This window comes from Trachymyrmex cornetzi, unplaced genomic scaffold (genome assembly GCF_001594075.2).
Source record: "Trachymyrmex cornetzi isolate Tcor2-1 unplaced genomic scaffold, Tcor1.1 scaffold99, whole genome shotgun sequence".
Classification (NCBI taxonomy): Eukaryota; Metazoa; Arthropoda; class Insecta; order Hymenoptera; family Formicidae; genus Trachymyrmex; species Trachymyrmex cornetzi.
In genome coordinates, this window is record NW_017300343.1 from 2109225 (window position 1) to 2130081 (window position 20857).

A 20857-nucleotide genomic window follows, 5' to 3' on the forward strand; every position below is an offset into this window, starting at 1 on the left:
ATATATATATATATATATATATATATATAAAAAGATTTTCTTTTAAGTCTTTAAATATTTTTTTCTCATTTAATCAAACATATCGTTCCAAGAAATTGCATTTTAACGGACTCGATCGTAAAATACCGAAGTAACATATTAGTGATAAGATAAAAGTAAAATATTTTATTTTTTATTTTGAAAGTTATGTATTTTAGATAATTATGAATAAGTGATGACATATTACTTTAAAACAAATATCTTTACAAGATTCCAAGAACTAAAACTTTTACACGATTACACTACTGTAAGCATTACTGACGTCGGCTAAACGTTTACGCACGTGTTTCTTCGGTGACCATCGAATTATCGATTTGTCTAACTCGTGCAATTGTAAATTAGCCGAAAATGTCCTTGGCATTGTATCGACGCTAAAATCGGTCCAAAACAGGTTTATAGCAATAACAGGGATGCAAATAGATCCTCGTGCCGTCATAATCCATGATAATCATATTGTTCGCTATAATAGTAATAAACGGACGATTTAATTTTCACATGTGAATTGCAAATTTGTTTTTTCTATATACTGCAGTCTTAATATCAAGTATAATCATATTTACGTAATCACTGATCTTTATTCAAGAGTCAGTATCTTCTACTTGCCTATATGACATCACTTTTAGCGTGATCTCACCGCGATGACAGTAAACTTGAGAGAATGAAGGAGAACGATAGATAATGCACATGATTGCATAACTACATCTCGGCAAAAGCACAGCTGTAAAAATATGCTTTTCTAGGGGTTCCTTTTAACGAGCAAGAAACGAAAAGAAAACGATGAAATGTTTTCTTTAAATTTCTGCATTTTTAATGAAACTTTTTGTCTTCTTAAAAAGAAAGAAAAACATCACGATGTTATTCTTCAACAATTTTTTTATCATTCAATATTATTTATTTAATGAAGATTTTAAGCAGATTCTTTCAATTCTATTAACGTTAATTTATAAAGTTTTGTATAAATATTAATTTTATTATTGACGAGCGAGAATTGACGTCAACTCAGTTTAATATTTTCTATTAGCTTTATTTCTTTTTGTGTTTCATGCAGCTGGCCGCTCATAATTTCATCGGTCAGACTTATTATTGCAAGATCTCAAGTAATTCGTTTAAATGCGGCCGTGTTCCGCGATTGGCACTTTCGAAACTGAATAGAGAACAAAATTTTATGACTAACTCATTCCCACCAATGCCGTAAATCATCGAACTATAATCGTATATACGTACAAGAAAAGTCTAAGCAAAAATTTAATATTTTTAACCACGGATTATGACGATAAGTGCATGAGAAGTGAAATATATATCGAATATTAATTAAATAAAATTGCAACAAGACAATGTAATAAATATGTAATTAAAAGTTAATTCCATAATTTAAACTTTGAAAGCGATTTTCTCGCGCGTACATTTTTAGATTTAATTTTCCTAAACAGTTTAATACGTCGAATAATTCCGTAAATATCAAATATCTTGCGGTCATTCGTCATAGTTTTACTTTTATTATACGTGGTTAAGAATTAAGAGGAAGTCAGTGATCTTTGTGACGTTCCATACTGGATAAAAATCGAGCTTCCACCTCGACAATGCGGTACAGTGAAGTACAAACAGCTATGGATGACGTATGTTTTCGTGATTAAAGTATAAAGCTCAGTTCAGATAGAACGTTATCTCTAACACGCTAACGAACAATTCCTAGTGATGCGTAATCTGATAGTGTTTAGCTGGATCATTCTACAATGAGAATCTCTTCGAATATTGTTATGACATGTACAGAGTAAGTGAGCTATTTTATATAATGTCCTCACTTAAATAACTTTTTTCTTATGCTTTTTGCAAGAAAAAAATGTATCGGATAAAAGTTGTTTGACCTTAAGAGGAATACAAAAAAGATAGCAGAAAACAAATTAATAACGCTTTCTTATGTCTCCCTTAAGGTCAAATAACTTTTGTGCGATACTTTTTTTGTAAAAGACATAAAAAAAGATTTAAGTGCATTAAAATAGTCCAATAAATATAATAGTATTTTTATAACTATTAATAATGTTACCAATCTATATAATATCTTTATAATTATTAATAACGTTAGAATTGTTAATAGTGTTATAATCATTAATAATGTTAATAAAATATCTTTGTAGTTACTCAATTTATTTTAGTCCTTATTGTAAAACATCTGAGAATTATAGAATCGGCATTTAGCGTCAACAAAAAACAAAAAAATAGTAAAATTTCAAAAAATGTGTAGTTGAATTTTATATAAAAAGACCCAAAACTTTTATCTATATCACTACGTCACTGAAATTTCGATTTCTTGAAAAATATAGAGTACCGTTCCGTTTGAATGAGGCTTAAGATTCACCGTAGACGTCTCGTAGGTGGAAACGGCGACTCGCTTTGAAACAATCGACTTCTAATACTGTTCGACTGCGACCGGAGCGACATTGCACGTGGAGGACAATAGATCCTCGGGTTCGATCGAGGATGCCATTTATGGCGTCGCTTGTCGCCGCGAGGCAAGCAGTCGTCCCTGTCCTCGAGTGGCTGTCCCGCATGGTTTTGCGAATGCGAATAAGCGCACACTGATCATTGGCAGTTCGATACTTGCGTCGGTAGAACGTTTCTCTCCGTATGAGCAACGGATCCTTCCCGCACTCAATTTCGAAACAAGAATATCTTCCTATCGATAGAAATCGCCAAAAAAATAGTGCCAATTAATAATTTGTCGAAAATTTTGCATATGCATTGATGAGTATTTTTGTCATTCAATATAAGTATAATTATAATACACATTTATTAACAAATATGATATAACATCGTGATAAAAAAAATAAAAACTCTTTTAGACGATAATTTTTAAACTGCCTATGTAAAAAGATTTCGTCATATTTATTATCCTTAATTAATTAATTAATTAATTTGTAATAATTTTTAGTGCTTTTATTTATTACTCTTCTATTTTCGACTTTTAATTTTATTATCAATTTTATTTTTAAAACTTTATTGTTTTAAAAAGATTTTCTCCTCTAAATTATCACTATGATATATACATTTTTAGTTTCTCTCAAAATATAAAATATATAAATATAAAAAATATATACTGTGTATGAAAAGGAATACACATAAAAAAGAATATTAAAAAATATATATAAAAATATATATAAATTTCTCTTTTTGTGATATAATATTTTTGGCACGATAGGGAGATCGACTGCGGTGATGATACGAAGGATCGACTTCAGCTGACGTACGTATCGGTTTTCTGACGTGACGTGACTGATAAAATGATGTCGAAACGGCTTTGTCTTCTTCTCGTGTTACGCCAAGCCGAACGGAAAGACTGCAATCGCCATCTGGCGTATCTTTCCGGAATGCTTGAAACCATCGCGAAACTCTATCGGTAGCGAGCGTAATTATAGTTAAAATATATAGCATTATAAATTAGAAATAATTAATATCGCATTTTAGTAGCCGTATTCGGAATTTCTAGAAAATGCATAGAAAAAAGATATCTTTCATTCCTAATATTAAAAATCGTACATCATGTGTTTCCAAACAAGTAAAAATATTGTGGAAAGCACCAATAAATTCATTACTTGAGAGAAAATAAATTCACATTATTGTGACATGATATTCATTTAAAAATTCTGAGAATCGTAGTCTTAAATGATATTATAATAATACAATTTACAACGGCAGAACTTTTTTATCATATATCTATATATAAAATTGTATTATACAATTTTATATCTTTTAAAACATCGATAACAATGATTCTCATAATTTTTAAATCAATATATATATATATATAAATGTAATAAATATAATAATTTATACATATGTTGTTGTTATTATATATATAATTATATAGTTGTTCTTCCATCACAGTTATTTTAATCTAAAATAAGTAGAAAAAGGTCACCGATACCGACATATCACTTTGTTTTTAGACAATATTTCTTAAACAAAAGGTAAAAATACAACTTCAAAAACATAAATACAAAGTAAAATGTATCTTCTATCAGATAGTATAAGCAATTTTTATAATACTGTTAGCAATTTTGCAATAATTAAATTTTTCCTAAGTTATGCAAAAATGAGCGTCTGACAAAATGGGCTCCAAAACTGACACAGTAGGCAGTAATGCTACGTATTCCTATTCTTTTTCTTTTACAGGAATTATCTGTATAAAGTACCTATAAGTGAATGTATATAAGATTTTTCAGAATCATTTTACTTCGTTGTAAAACATTTTTATTGAATTATATGCATATTTACTTTATGCTGTTCTGCAAGCTGCAAATATGTAACGCGATAGTTTTTCTAGAGTTGTTCCATATATGCACGATTGCCTTCAGCTCCAATAGACTTATTTGACACTATAAAGCAACATTATAAAGATTAAGTTAGCTCATGGTCTGTTTTACGGACAGGTATGTCGATTTACGCTGCACCCCAATTTTAAATTAAAAATCATATTATGAAGAGACTAAGAGAAAAAATAATATAAATAAAACTTATTTTATTTATAAGTATTTAAAATGACGTAATATTATCAATAATATAGTCACTATTATTTAAACCTCACAATTTGCAAAAGAAAATCGTAAGAATTTTATTTTCGCATTTGTAAAATTCGTTTTTAGCTGATTTGATATAGAAACAAGCCACAAACCTACGAATTATGAGTTTGTACTTCTTTAATTAGCTAACAGATCATGATTTTATTAGTATGAATAAAGTGCAACAGTTAGTTTCCGAAAAATAAGGTGTCACTTTAGGAGACCTACGTCAGTATCGGCGACTTTCCTCTAACATATATCGCAAAATGCAAACGTAATATCCGCGGCGCGCTTCTCGCGTGGGCTAATTCATCGCTAACGCGGTTATTAATTACGTGCGTTAGCATGCTCAGCACGCGTCTCGCACTCTCGTGACAGAGAAATTTCCTCCGCCGCAACGTGATACGATCTTGAAAAATCTTCCACAGTACCGCAATTAACTGCACACCGTGCGTTGACGTCGTTGCACTTTAAAAGTCAGTCTACGTTATAAGATGTTCAACGATATATACCGTCGTGATTTGACGTTAAATGTATGATTCATATATCTATTTATTACATTTACTACCATCGAATATTATATCAAAGCTAATTACTTTAATTACCCTAATTACTCCCTTTTCCTTTCTGGCTTTATAGATTATCGCGAGCTGAAAATACCATACAGGCATTTCTAGAGCTAAAAAGAATACAATGTCACATATTTTTAAGCCGGTTTCTCTGGCTCGTGTACTGGACGCAAGTTTACAAATGGCCTATCGGATGATGCTTTCGTCGATTGAAAATCAATGATATGCAAGTGGAACGGCTGAACATGTATTTTCTATGTTGAAAAGAAAAGTGCATCGACCTCTTGTCGTTTTATTTAGCAATGGACAAGCAGAGCATCTGTGCAACTACATGACCAGATTGCGCATCTTGCTACAGAGAGTAGAGAGACACACCGCTGGTGTCGCATCGTGGAAGCGATTTCGTGTTACCGTCCGAATAAACCAGAGTATCGATCCGATTATTACAACCTTACGCTCGAAAAAGCCGCCACCACCACCACTGATATCGTCGTCACTGTTGCTGCCGACGTGACAGTTCGATGTCGAAGCGAACGTTGTTAAATGTGCCAGCTAATGACGATTAGCTGCATTGGCGAAATGCCGTATAAACTAAATCCGAACGATCATAAGCCAACATTCGAGAGAACGATCATGTCCTACATCTGGCACATCCAGATACACTGACAGAAAAGTGTTTGGTATTTGTGATTATAATTGTAAAATAATTATGGTCAGGAGCACAATTTTTATGATTATTACTGCTATAACATTAGTAATGTATATATAGTTCTCTCAAAGATAAAAAAATTGTACTATAAATTATGATAATTTCAAATATTAATATGGTAAAATATCAAAATATAAATGGTAAATACAATAAACATTTTTAGTAAATGCAATCGCAATTATAATGGATATAACTATTTTAAATTCACTTACTATTTATGTGATAACAATAACTAAAAAAATGTAAAAAAAATTAGATTTTCAAATAGTGTATGTGACTATTATTAACACAATTGGACTGACTATATTTGAGTGATTTAAACAACTATAAATATATATTACTATATAAATTGTAGTTAAATTATAGTAATTGCAACCATTTTTTTCTGTCGATGTATACATATACCTAAATACTTTAGATGTGTTCGATGCATATATGTCCGATTCCGATTTTAAAATAACGAATTTTAAAATAACGAATATGATTTCTTGCATTAATGTACATTATATCAATGGTGACTAATGAAACATAAGTAACATCTTATAAGATATTCTGCGCAATACTGACTCTCTATTATTTTCGATATGCAATTAAATTTTCAAAAAAAAAAAATTATTTTGTCAATAGTCTGAAGAATGAATATACAGTAAATAGTAATATATAAAATAATATAAAAAGGACTTGATTGTTATATTCGATTTCAATTTTTGAGAATTAAGATAAACGAGACACTTAGCGTCGAATATGAAGAGAAACTGCGTGACTTTAAAGGGATATGAAAGTTACAATCATATATTTCGATCAAAAGCTACATTTACAGTTCACGCAGATCTATAGTAACGAAGTTTCTATCGAAAAGTTCGGTAAAGCGTCTGTTGCAAAGACAGTGGGAAAGAAATAGCAACAGCTTATTTGTTGTCCACAGGGAACTTGAAATTTATAGTTGTGTCGGATGGAACTTTAAAGAGAATCCAATTTCCAGGGTCGTATTTGTTTTACTACCGAACTGAACATTCCAAGTAACTTTTCGTATCCACGAAGATGCCATAAACGCTTTTGATAAATTATAAATTTCATCTTGCATATATATCATACCGTACCTCAAGTTTAAACAGTTTTATAAGAAATAAGAAACTATGTTGAAACCTGAGGTACGGTACGATATGTAATACGACATATATGCAAGATAACTTTTATAATTTTTCAATGTACAATATTTTTCATAGAATAAACGTAAAATCTTTTTATTAAATTATTTTGCCAGAAAATAAATATTTCAATAAAGAATACATATACTAATAAATAGTAATAAATATTCCAAACTTTATATACATAATTTTTTTAAAAGCAATCTTTGTTCTTTTTTATTAAATTTTCTCAAACATATTTTTTCAAATTATATGAAAACAAGCATCAAGTTAGCACAGTTATCTTCGACGGTGCAACTTTGCACCATACATATAAGTATAAGTTACGCTGGATCTTATATTTATCCGCATTTCTCTTGGCGGGTATGTGGTCTGCAAGGTCGTTGCTACATTTGGGTCAATCATAACCCAAGCACCCGACGCGAAAACTGGATATCATTCACGAACGACTACATTATCATTATGTCCGCTTTAAGATCGTCCGAGAAGGCGATCAGGGCAAGGTGAACGGGCGAAGAAACGGGCCTATTCTTTGATTCATTGCTGAATTAAATCCAAATGAAGACGTTGAAAGATTCTTTTTCCAATCGAAAAATTTCCTATTCCCTTTTATCAATAAAAAATTGACGCAGACAGCAATAGGGTAATTGTCCCTATTAATGTGCCTTTTAGTCAATTTGCTTATTACTGAATTAATTATTAAATATTGTAGCTTGAATTTTATCTGCTTGCAATCAATATCGGTTTTTCAACTACTTCTTTTTCTTATAATATTTCTTTAATCTAAAAAATGTTAACACTTTATAATGTTTTTGACAAAAATAAAAAACATATTTTTGGCCCTATTAATGTGCCCCCAATTTGTGTGCCTATCCACATTTGACTCATTTTAACATAGGTACTAAAACAGGTAATAAATTTAAGCTAATTGTTTAAGTTAATATTATATAAATCATTATTTCAATTATATTTCAATGTACACTCATAACACAACGTTCTTAGCTCCAATACAGAGTACATTAATAGGGACAAGTTTAAAATCTTTCGGTACGTATCACTGGATTCACATAAATTCCTCATATCTTTCGAACAATATTTAAAATACTTTAATATTGAAAAAATAAAATATTAACGTATGCATTAATAATTTAACCTTTAGTCATTAAAGTTTAGTCATTACTGTTTTTGATATAAAACGATTCATTTATAAGGAAATATGTAAGATAACAGTCTTTTGAATAGATGGCTAAATGATGTTGTTTCTCAAGCGTTATCTTAGCTCCAATATCTTGGATTGGAATTAGGCTCAATGAACAATTACGAAGTGTGTGTAAGAGTGTAGAAACGATGTCCATCCACACTGATGCCATATGGCTTGCGAAAAGAGAACATGGAAAAGGGGAAAGAGAGGGGAAAGGAGGGGGGGGGGAGAGAGAGAGAGAGAGAGAGAGAGAGAGAGAGAGAGAGAACAGCAACGAGTTAAACTCGGATGTGCACACACGACAAGATTGCGAACGACTCAGCGCCCATGCTATTCTGCTTGACGTCTAATTGATCGCGATTGAACGCGCGTCCCGTGACGAGACCGGTAATGCCGCATCCAAGATGGTAAGAAAAACAGACGCCCTCACGCTTTTCAAACAAAATAACAGTCTATTCACATTCGAGTGTGCGTAATGTAACGTTTTTGCAACACATAAATCGGCACATTGCCGATTGTGCCGGCGATATAGTTTAATGATTAGAGTGACATTATCGAGAAAAATGTCTCGGAAAGATATATTAATTTCACAACAAAAGACGACATTATTCCTTTGTATCGTATATGCCATTATTTTCTTGTATGTTTTACAGTAACCTTATGTTACTTTTTCATTGTCACATATACTAATTCAAATATATTTTGTTTTTACATCAATTTTATCTTAATTTCTTATAATAGTATATACAAATTGAAGTTGATTTTACTCAAGTATAAAGGCATCATGTTATATATATTCTGTAACTCCACAAAGTTTATATATATAACATAAGGGAACATAGAAAATCTATAACATAGAAAATCTATAACACGATGACTAAAAATAATATAATATGTTTTAAATCTACGAGAATTTGTATTGGAAGCAAATACTGTAAAATCCATTGTTATAATTCTGTATACATTTGTGTGTTTTAAAATGTATCCTAATAGAACTCATAGAAAAAAGGTTTATGGTAAAATTCAGAAAAATATGAATTTATATCTAATACAAATTCTCACTAAAAATGTATAGGGTGATATAATTTTAACTATAATACTATATTTTTTTCTGCAAGAGTTCATTCCATTAGAAATTTAAAAAATATAGAAATACGAAAACTGTGTTTTCGTAAAAATTACTTTTTAAAATATGTAAATATAAAAAATTTATTATTTTACCATTTATCTCATCACACAAAAAATACGATGCATTCTTTTGACTTCCCGATGGGACATCATTAGCGGCAGAGTGCAATCATGAAATTATATTGAATAAATATGATTACGGACGCATTCGTGATTTATAATCATCATCATCATCAGTGATGCTGGACAAATGTGTAGAGAAAGCGTATCCATAAAAAGCAGATTAGTCTTGGTTTATTAGTCGGCGTGAATCGCATTTATAAATAAGGTTTGAGCACAGACTTATCCAACAATATAAATTATCGTCATTGAATTTACTGAAAGAACAGTCTAAAGAAAGTAATTTTCGTCGACCTCACAAATTGCATTAGCACCTAAATGGTGTTGATTTAATGACATTCATTTTCACGATGTTTCTTTTCAATCCAACAATATAAGAAATATAAGAGTGTGTATATACGTATGAGTAATTTCTCTCTAGTAAATTTCATCTGTATCAAGTTTAAATTAACATTTTTAAAGAATTGTCGACAATATTATAATTTGTAGTTTCTTCTAAAAATTAAATTTAAATAAATTATCTTAATTAGATATATATTTAATGAGAACTAATCAAGTTGTTAAAACAATAAAAACAATTACATTTAAATTCATATCTCTGGAAGACAACAGAACGATTTAACAATTTTGCCAATGATTGTTACATCTGATAACAATGTTAATCCGGTCAAATAGCTATTGTGATTTGGCACAGTATCCAGTAAAAGAGAGAACTGGTACAAAATAAAAAGATGGCCTTGCTTCGCTACTGTTCTTGCATCTTCCGCACAAGTGTTAACCGGGTTAATTAAGCTTATCGACATCGTTCCGCACGACTTTGGTACCGTTACGTCGTGTAGGGTCAAAGAGGAGGTTTTAACGTTTCATAATCCGGATATCCACGCAGTTCTTCAAATGTCGATTCCGCGATTTATATTATTAGTAAGACGTAACGCATGGATAATAGACCATAAAACTTTATCATTAAATTGAATCGTGAATAATAATAACAATTAACTGTCTGTGATTTATTCTTCCCAGTAATTTATTCCCTTATAATATTATTATTTCATAAATTATATTACATCGATTTACTTGCGGTTTGTTATAACACAGTAACAAATTTTTCCAGAAATGATCACATTTAAGTATAACGTTTAATTAATGATTAATAAATCAATATCTGAATAACACAACTATTAATTATTTTTAGATAATGCAAGACTTTTAATTAGAAAATAAAAATTTCAAAATAGACGAATAATTATCTTTGCATGAATAACTGTTTACGTCTCTTACTTTCTTTATCAAATTCACTGTAAGCCCTTTGTTAGAATGTGAGAGTATATATAGAATATATATATAAAATATATATATACGCATTTAAAGACAGAATTTTTTTATCCAATGACTGAAGACTGACGTTACACAGCAATGTATAAAAGCACTTAAGTGAGAGTCATAATCAGAGTTCTTCAACGGATATATGTAGAACGCAATACATGCAGGTTGCATCGTAAGATATACATTAATTTTTGTCATCTTATCTTTTCGCAAATACTTAAAACTAAATTTAAGATTTGAATCATAGGTTATGACCTTTTATATTAAATATAACCAATTTCTTTCAACAAAAATATCGCAGATGAGACAAGCTTAAAATTTGCAATTAAAATTAAAATTAAGCTAAATAATCCGTCAACAAAGATAAAAAATATGTTATTAAGACAGCAAGTCTATTATTAAAATTACGGTCGAGGATATTCCGAGACCCCTTCCCCTCTGTTTACGCATTAATCAATAAATCAATGTATTCATAAATGATCTATTTATATATGTGTGTATATGGCAATGAGAATCTGCACACGTTATGCAAGTTTATATATGAATATATGTATACGTTCGCTGTCTGACTCTGAATATGGCGAATTCTATCTACACGACGCGTGATATACGGCTAAATTTTCGTGATGTAAGTCCGATCGATTTTTGTGACGAAATCATGACGGACGTGGTGCCTTTTAACAAGCATTAGGAATTTCGAACATCGTTGAAAACAAATACAATGTCATCGACCGTCGAAACCGCGTTTAGCGACCGAATCCTATTCAAGGTCCAGCGATTCGATGTCCTTAAATCATCGCCGATATGTATTGTACGATTGTCATCGAGTGAGCGGCGTATATATCTGCAATGGTCGAGTGGATACATTGCGATACGCCGTTGGGACACTTATGAGTCAGTTATATCGTCAGTTAACTAACAGTATAAATCAGTATTTTAATATACCGTAAGATGAGGTCATAATGAGCTAGCAGAGATAATCTCATGCAAAAGACAATTTAACGCAGTCTGTGTAAAAGATAATTAAGAAACGTTTATCGTGGAGATAAAGATCGAAGCTCATACAGTTTTTAATAAAATTCATAAGATTAAGATAGAAAGAGAATCACTTTCAGTATCGTATCGTAATACACCTCCTATAATGATAAAGTTGATTATAATTATAGACTCGTCTCGTAAAAAGATAATTTTGCTTAATATTAATTTAAAAAAATCAAGTCTATATTTTATTTAAGAGAGATTATATCTTTCCTACTGCATTCAATATTGTAGATAATTCACGTAGGCTGTTTATTAACGTTTGCGACGATTAAATCGGCGCAATCGAAAGTTATAACCGCGCCGTTAATTACGGGCGAAGGATTAATTTGTTCGATAATTTATCGACGCTCTCACGAGCGTGAAAACGAGAAAGCTTCCTGCCAGTGACGACGATAAAGCACTGGCGACCATTGCTAAGAGAAAATTCGAAAGCCGTTGGTCGTGAAAACCTGTTCGATCGAGTCATCGGCTATGGATTCCTGTTTTGTTACATTCGGGACGAAATCTGGGCTAGACGCATCACATAAAAAAAAAACAGATCCACCAGACTCGCTGGCCTATTTACAACACGTGTCTTTCTGTCAAATCATATTCGATTTCGTATGACGTGTTTACAATGTCGAACTAAAATGTCAAACTCAAATAAAAGAGAATAAAAGGCGTCTTTTCTATAACGATGGATAAAACTTCAGTGTACTCAATAATAAAATGTCCAAAATAAAAAACATATTAAAAATATCCATAAAATCTCTTCCAGATCATTGAATGACCACGTGATAAAATTTCGAGATGATAAACCGTTTTTTGCAGATTTTTAATTTTAACGGCTGTCTTTCTTTCTTTTTAACTTGAGAAAGCTTGACGTTGATATAAAGCGATCACCCTATACCAAAGACGTCACGAAGCAACTTTGCGATACATAATATAATATCACAAGGAAGCAACATTTCGCCTTCTGCCCGACGTAAGGACGCGTGCAACAGGAAGAACGTATTCGAAGTATCTGGAGGTCACAGAAACGATAACACGGTTTGATAAGAAAGTAGTGCACTTAGCGATAGGTTTCAACTCTAGGACGGTTTGTAGGAGTCTTACATAGTTAACTTTACAGCTTCCTGAACTCACGTCAATGAACCTTGAAAAATGTGCTGCGACTTCCAGCCATTTCTGTCGGACACTTTCTTCCGTCTGCGAGCGTCGACCCATAGGCTTAACATATTACGCGTGACGAGGCACATGTTGATCGACCTACGAACGACAGCGAAACATTCCAGACCCAGAGACAATGAGGCATGATAGAACGATGATTTCACGTGTCTGAGGAATTTACTTTATCCGAAGTGAATAATAATGGGCTTTTCTTATGTAGATACTCACTTAATTATATGTATACGCTACCGCTCGAAAGTGTTTGCCCACTTTGTCTTTCTTAATTAAATAAAGAAGAGTGAATTTCCATTTTCTTTCCTACTGTTCTAGATATTAGATTTAAATAATGATATTTAATAGCTAAACATTTTTAACTCTATATAAAATAAAAAAATACAATAGAGAAAATTAGTACAGAATTCAAGTGTATAAAAAAAATGCGTACAAAAATTGAGGTGAACAAATACTTTTGAATGACAGAGTAAATGTATTTTAGCATTTTTATCATTTAATCATAATTTTAATTTAAAAATATCCAACGTTAAATAAATATAAAATAATCGAGGAGAGAAAACATTAAACAGTTAAGTATGCGTATATCTGTAACTGTTGTGCTAAAGCGATTAAAACATTTCTGCCTACTGTTTACAACAATGCAACAATAAGCGTATTACATAAACGATTCTCTCCGTATGTTTTATATAACTATATAGTAAATAAAAGAGAGTTTCGGAATAAATAATGATCTTTGCATGCAATTTATATTACATTGTGTTGCAATTGTAAATTAGTTGAATTTAAATTAAGACATAGCTATTTTGATTAGTAACGAGATTATGACTGTAACTCGTATAAATTTTTCTCACATAAACTTTTCGTTATTTTTCAAGCAGAAACATGATTTTATACCATCTAAATAAAATGAGATATTTTCTCACAATATCTTGACGTGTTACATTACGCAACTAGCAATTAGGAAAACGTCATGACGTCGTCGTATAAAAGAAAGTCCGTCGTCAGTAAATCGAATTTGCCGAGTAAATCAACCGTGTCGTTATGTCATCGTATAGTTGATCAGCCAGGGTCAGTCGTAAACGTATGTACTTGCAAAGCGGTGCACCCGTGACATTTCCAACCCCCGTTCGTTCAGTATGGAAAGGTTCAAAGGTCGAGGAATGTCTGCGGCACCACCAAGCACGTATATAACACGCGATATTTAAAAAAAAGCATACTGTATCCTCCGAACTTCTCTTCAATTTACCAGCCCATTCACCTCCTTTACGCTTTCAACTGCATTTCCTGAGAAAAAATTTCTAACGAGATCAACGTTTTAGTTGATTAATTAATAAAAAGAATGGATAAGAGATCTACAGTTATTTTTTGTATCAAACATGATATTTGATGTTTTTTTTTTCAAACATGAGTTGAACATAGGAAATAGTTTCATAGTTCATAGATATTAAGAGATAATCATATTAAAAATAATTAATAATTATAAATATTTGAAAAATAAATATAAATATTTCTGTCATTTTTTAATACTGTTAAAATAAACAAAACTTTAAAATAAAGTCTCGGGATATTTATTGCTTTATATTTATAATAAATATTAAAAAATTTTTTAATAAAAGTAAATATTTTAATTTAAAGAAAATATTGTATTTTCAGTTATTGATTTAATTATTAATATCTTCAATAACGCATATGAGAAATATAAAGCTAGCTTGGAAAATTAGAAACATTTCAAAAGCTATATTGAAATCGCAGGGAAAAACGTGAAGCTAAAATCTCTCATTGTCTCTGAGGCGGGAAGGGTTGCGATCGTTTTAGATGAGAATATGAGAAGGCACAAAGGACGACGAGTACAGTCTTCCACTGTAGTTTGCGGAAGGAAATACTCGTAGTTAATCGGATTTTGGACAACTTACCTTGGAGTTTGTGACGTGGTCGGCAGGCACGGATTCCGGAACGGTTTGCAGGGTGCTCCGCATGCTAGCGGACATTGTAGGCCAGCCAGTTTCACTCCAGCCTTAGACCTTCCTCCAACAATGTGTCGATACACCCTCTTCTCTTACGCCTGGAATAAGGAAAGACGTTCAAGGTGATTTTCAAGTGGAATTAAGGCCCCTGAGTAATCACTGCGGCCATGTTGGATCGTGACATTACGTCGTAAGCGAGAAGTAACACACGTTGAAGTTTCTGGCATGCCATTTGTAAGTAAAGAAAAAATTGGGTAAAAAATTGGGATCGCTTTAAAACACTTGTAAAAATAGGCCGAAGCCTATAATCTTTACCCTTCCTCCAACGGTTAGTATATAGTCGTAAAAGGTACGTAAAGTGAAAATATCTTTTCTACGTATGCACTTTACCTTTTATGACTATTTATTAACTGTCAAGGAAATTTTTACAAGCGTTTTAAAACAATCTCATTATTTTGTTTTATCCAAATTCTTTTTATTTACAAATGACATGTAAAGATCTTCAACATGTCTCGTTTACGACATCACAAGTATAGCGATTATTCAGGAACCTTAATAGGTCAGTCAACAGAGCTTTCAATCCTTTTCAACGCATTAAAGGCAAAAAAATTACGGTCGAAAAATACGGTTCATTTCAAAATTATTAATGATCCATATGTGATTTGACATAAAACAAATAATTGTAATAACAACTAGAAAATTAATTAAATAGCGTTACTTGCCCCCTAAAGAAGATAAACACAGATAGAAGCATTTTAAATAAATTCTCATATATCTTTTTATATATGTTTATACATGTTTATGTACATTGTTTACAAACAATGCATGCATACTTAAGCATATTAAATTTTTTTATGCACAAGTATTTATCGCATAAAAATTTTGATAAAGAGAAAGAGAAAATGCTCATTTTTGTTTCAACTATTCGTTCATCGTGAAATATCTCCAATTAATAATTAACAGCATTTATTGGTATTAGGGCGATTCCTAACTAAGCGGATCGATAATCTCATTTTCATCCAATTTAGCTGAGCGCAAGCTCGATCTTGCCTGGACATGGCGCCCGATATAGCAACGCAATTGCACTGATTGACAAAGTGAGCTTTATTAATTGGTATGCACGGTAAACCGTGGGCTTCAATTACCACGTCGGTGGTATCCGCGTGGTGCGTGCGGAGCCGGCAGTATACGCACACTTATCGTGCAATTGTTACACATATATACGCGCGGTCGACCAAATCATAAAACAGCACTACGCGTGACAGTGTTTGTGTACGGACAGGCACAATGTGAGTGATTAAATGAATGCGGCAAAGGGCAACGAAAATATCGGCGCTAACGAGTTTTTGGTATTGTCACACAACAAGCCAATGCGTATCATAAATATTAGTCAACCGTGATGTTACGCATATATTGCGTCATAATCCGATCAAATGCAATCATAAATATCTCCTGATTCATACAAATATTATTACGATCGATAAATATACGTACTAAAATTTCGTAAAATAAATGTATTCTTAAAGTATATGTTTACTTGCAAAATATGTAATCACTATTACAGGGTCGTCACAAATCCAAGGTGGTTCTCATCCTAAAATAACTTTTTCTTGATTTCTAGACAAAATTCCATAAATTTCCTTGACTTTCAATAACATTAAAAAATTTTTTGTATGTTCGTTTTGATTTCGAAACCGTTAAATATTTTGTTGAGAGATCAATTTAATATAGCAATGTAAATTATTAATAATGTTGTTAACACTGCTTACATTTTTAATTAAGTTGGTAGTATTCGAAAGCTGTGTATGATGTACGTATATTAAACTTTTTTAAAGACAAAAATTTTAATTTTTTCCAAAAAATTTTGCAAAATTCCCTGACTTCCCTAACTGTTTTCAATTTTCCTAACAACTCCCTAATTTCCAGTTTTATGACAATATTAATTAAAATCAACTGTATTAATTAAAATCAACTTTGAAACTCTTTAGTTTCTAATCCAAATTACGCATATGAATGTTTTTATTTCAAACAAACTCTCTCTCTCTCTCTCATGTAAAAATAATTATTAAATTTCATAAGAAATTGGATAATAACATGTTCAGTAACAAGGCGGTTGATACATAATACTAGCTTGTCTTTTTAATTTTAAATTTTACGTTAGACTTTTACATGTAGTTGCGATAGTCTGGAAAGAGTTAAAAAGGATACGATCCTTCGAGCCGAAACAGGCCAAGCTCACATAAGTAGGCGAGAGTGAATCATACCTCGTAGCAACGGACAGACGGAATGTAACATCGGGCCAATTCGGGTTCTTATATGTCTGCTATCTCACGGCAAGCAATACGTTGGTATATTACAATTCTATTTATATATACGCGAGAAGTGAGACCGAAAATATGTTATCGATGTCTATGTTCTGAATTGTAAGTCGGATCGAAAATTAACCATGTTAAAATTGCTTTCGCAATACAGCATTAGATACACTATCGAATATTTCGTTTGTGATTTATTTTAATACATCGTGATAATCAAGCCAATGAGATTAGAAGAAACGAAGAAATATTTATCGAAATCGTCGCGATAAATTATGTCAAATTGTTCTTATAAAGATATTTACAATCTTGCAAAAAAGATTTAAAATTAACATTTCACAAATAGACTTTCCACTATGTATATTATTGACGTCATTGATATATATTAGCTAGATATACATAGTTACATTATTATATATATAATAAAGTGATTATTATATCGCTTTAATTGACCAATAAACCAACTCAAAATCTTCTTAAACTTGATTAATTTTGTCAAAAAAATTATTTATTTTATTTATTATTTGTGACTAGATAAATAAAATAAGTAAGCTATTATAAAAATGACTAAGCTATATTATTATCAAATTGAGAAAAATATAATTTAGAATAGTTTATTATCGCATTATATTAAAAAATACAAATAAAATCAATAATCCTATGATAATCTCTCGTTTTACCTAAGATTTCTATCTAATCGAGCGGAACAAGAAATCTGTGGAAACGATTGAAAGGGAAAAATGTCGGCAACAGAGAAAAAGAACGAATGTCTGAAAGAAAAGATGTGTATATCAGAAGGAAAAGAAATACGTGTATACCGGGTGATCCACTTACCACGATAGCAATATTTTCAAGTATTACATAAATATTAAGTGGAAAGATCTGTCCATAACAGACATTAGAAAAACAGTTGTAGATTCAGAACTGAATAAAATATAACTTTTTAAGGGGATGCTGGAGTCTTCTTTTTTACCGATAAAGCAAGCGTTTATGTTCCTTGCGCGGTTCTTCGAATTAGAGTTGCACAGAATAAAAATTCCTTCTCCACGATTGAAATATCCGTGCTAATGTGCCTGCTCCTGGTGTATTTTGTGTCCAAAACTGGGAAAAATAATAAATTACAGATTCCTGTATCCATGTGCTATCAGCTTACCAAACATTTATTTCGTGAAAAAATTATATGCACGTTATATGCTCGAAATTAGGGCAGGAGCATATGTAGAATAAATAGACGATTACAGTCGTATCTTTAGAATTAAGTTTTGACGCCTAAATAAAAAGATTAGCGCAAGGAACGAAATTGTGTGTCTGGCGCGTGAGAAATCGACGATGTATGACTGTTTAGCCATGAAACCGAGCAGTATTTTAGTTGATCTCTTTCTAAGAGATGGCGTTGCAATATGTTAGATAAGGACAGATGAATGCGTTTGAGTGAGACACAACGATATATAATAAGTATAAGAAATGAATGAAAGATGTCACTATTGTCGAATTTGGAATTTTAAAAAGTCTGTACTATCGACCTTGATTAACTTCGACCGTCACTCCAGCATCCCCTTAAGTAATTCATATAATTTCTAAATCGGTATTCGAATGTATTATAATTCTTTAAATGTAATTCTTTAAATGGAAAACCAATTATTCAGTTTATCAATAACTATAAATAAAAAATACTTCATAAAAACAATTGCATATTTTCCAAAAAATTTTTATTAGTCATGTTAATTTTTGCGCTAACAAATAATAAACTTTATAAAGCTCTTATAATGTATAATATACATAATGTGTCGTAAATCGAACACATTGCCGTCATATTCTTCTGCTAAAATCTTTTCTTAAAATTTTGATCACATCTAATAACATTAGATTCGAAGATCAAGATGACATGTGATATTATGTGAATCACCCTATGCGGTTCATACAATTGGCAGTATAAGTGTGCGTGGAGAGTTCGTATTTCTCGGGATTGGTCGGGTGAAACAAGGTTGGCGAAAGTCGTCCCTCAGTATTGAGATTAATAATCCCGATGGGCATTATCTCCTTCACTACGTGACTATACGAGGAAAACGGTCGATACTGCTATAAAAAATCCAGTTAATTCCACGATTACGGTCAGCAATAACAAGCGTAACAACGTAATAAATTCACTGATTTTTAGGAAAATTTACCAAAGTAGACGCATATCTCTCTTTAAGATTATCGTACGAATTAAGATCCTGATTCATGGAGTTTTAGTATTTATATATAAAAAAAAAATCGTGTTCATTAATAATTTCATTAAAAATCAAGCAGTGACAGATTTTAATGCAAAAATGTAATTCATTAATGTATTTCAACGAATAAGATAACTTTTAATCTTTTTTTTATTTACAAATCTCTTTGTATAAGCGTTTACTTCCGACATGAAAAATAACATTCGGCGAGAAATTGTCAAAATACACACAAACAACAAAAAACAGAAAAGTTTAATATTTACGCAATTTTTATCCTATTTCGCGCGAATAATAATTCCACGCGCGCACGTGTGTACTTATATAGAAACTAATGAATATGGAATTAATACATTTGAGAAAGCGAAATAGTCTCCCCGCGTGTTTTATGCGCATTTTGTGCAGCGACACGTGACCAGGAATAAGGAATTAAAAAATAAATTACGGAAAGAGTTTCCTGTATAAGACTAAAGGAATCGCACAATAATTAAAAATTAAAACGCAATTAATTCTAATTATCTAACATAGAAATCTAACAAAAAAATAATTATGCATTATCCGATATGGGATAATAGTTATCCAATTTGAAGAGAATTGTTAAAACTATTAAATTAAAGATAAAAATCAAAATTTATCCTGAGATTACAAAATTTGCATATTTAATCCCCGCTTAAACGAGATAATACTTGAAGAAAAAGTACGGTATCGTTTATCAAACATGTGTAAACGGTGAGAAACAGCGAAATGATATGAACCGCAAGCGCCGATAACGATTCCAGCAGGCCGTTGAAGACGATCGTAAAGTTCATAAGACAAACACTACTTTATGAGCAAACGAACATTACCTCACAATTAAACATAATTAAAAATTGTAACCTATGTGACGTGTTACATAAAAATGCGGTGTCGCCGTTTACGAAAATCGACAACACACTCATGTTTCATATCTTTCAGTTCAATAAATACAGACACATTTTAATGCAATCTTAATATTGTGCAACGTACATATTTTTATGTAAACACTTACAAAGTAAAATCAAATTTTCATCCTTTCCAACAATTATCTATCTATTTAAAATATTAACAAGATATGTTATATTCTTAATTTCACATTTATCTATCACTTACTATGATTCCATTTTATATTTTCATACTTTTTTATAGATGTTATCTCTAACTAAATTATCTTTAAAGATATTCAAATAATGTTTTTAGGATATGCAGGATGACACGAAAAAAGGCCAGCGAAAAAACCTTCGACGATTCAAACACAAAATCGAATTATCGATTAAGAAAAGCAAAGAAGCATTGGAGAAGCATTCTCTACTAGACATCTTGATACACAGTCCTGTCACTTTAGTGTGCTACGATAC

At 31.3% G+C, this 20857-nt stretch overlaps 1 protein-coding gene across 3 annotated transcripts in view; it reads right to left on the bottom strand.

Moving 5' to 3' along the window:
- The window catches only part of LOC108770127 (serine/threonine-protein kinase MARK2), a 106450-nt gene that overhangs the window by 76909 nt on the left and 8684 nt on the right, over window positions 1-20857 (bottom strand). For 2 of the 3 annotated variants that reach the window (XM_018521451.1, XM_018521450.1), the window contains exon 2: window positions 14912-15060. In XM_018521451.1, the coding sequence (XP_018376953.1) occupies window positions 14912-14986 (75 nt within the window). In that variant the 5' untranslated portion in view covers window positions 14987-15060. Of the gene's footprint in view, window positions 1-14911; window positions 15061-20857 lie in introns of those variants that run through there. The other variant, XM_018521438.1, reaches the window with a different exon arrangement.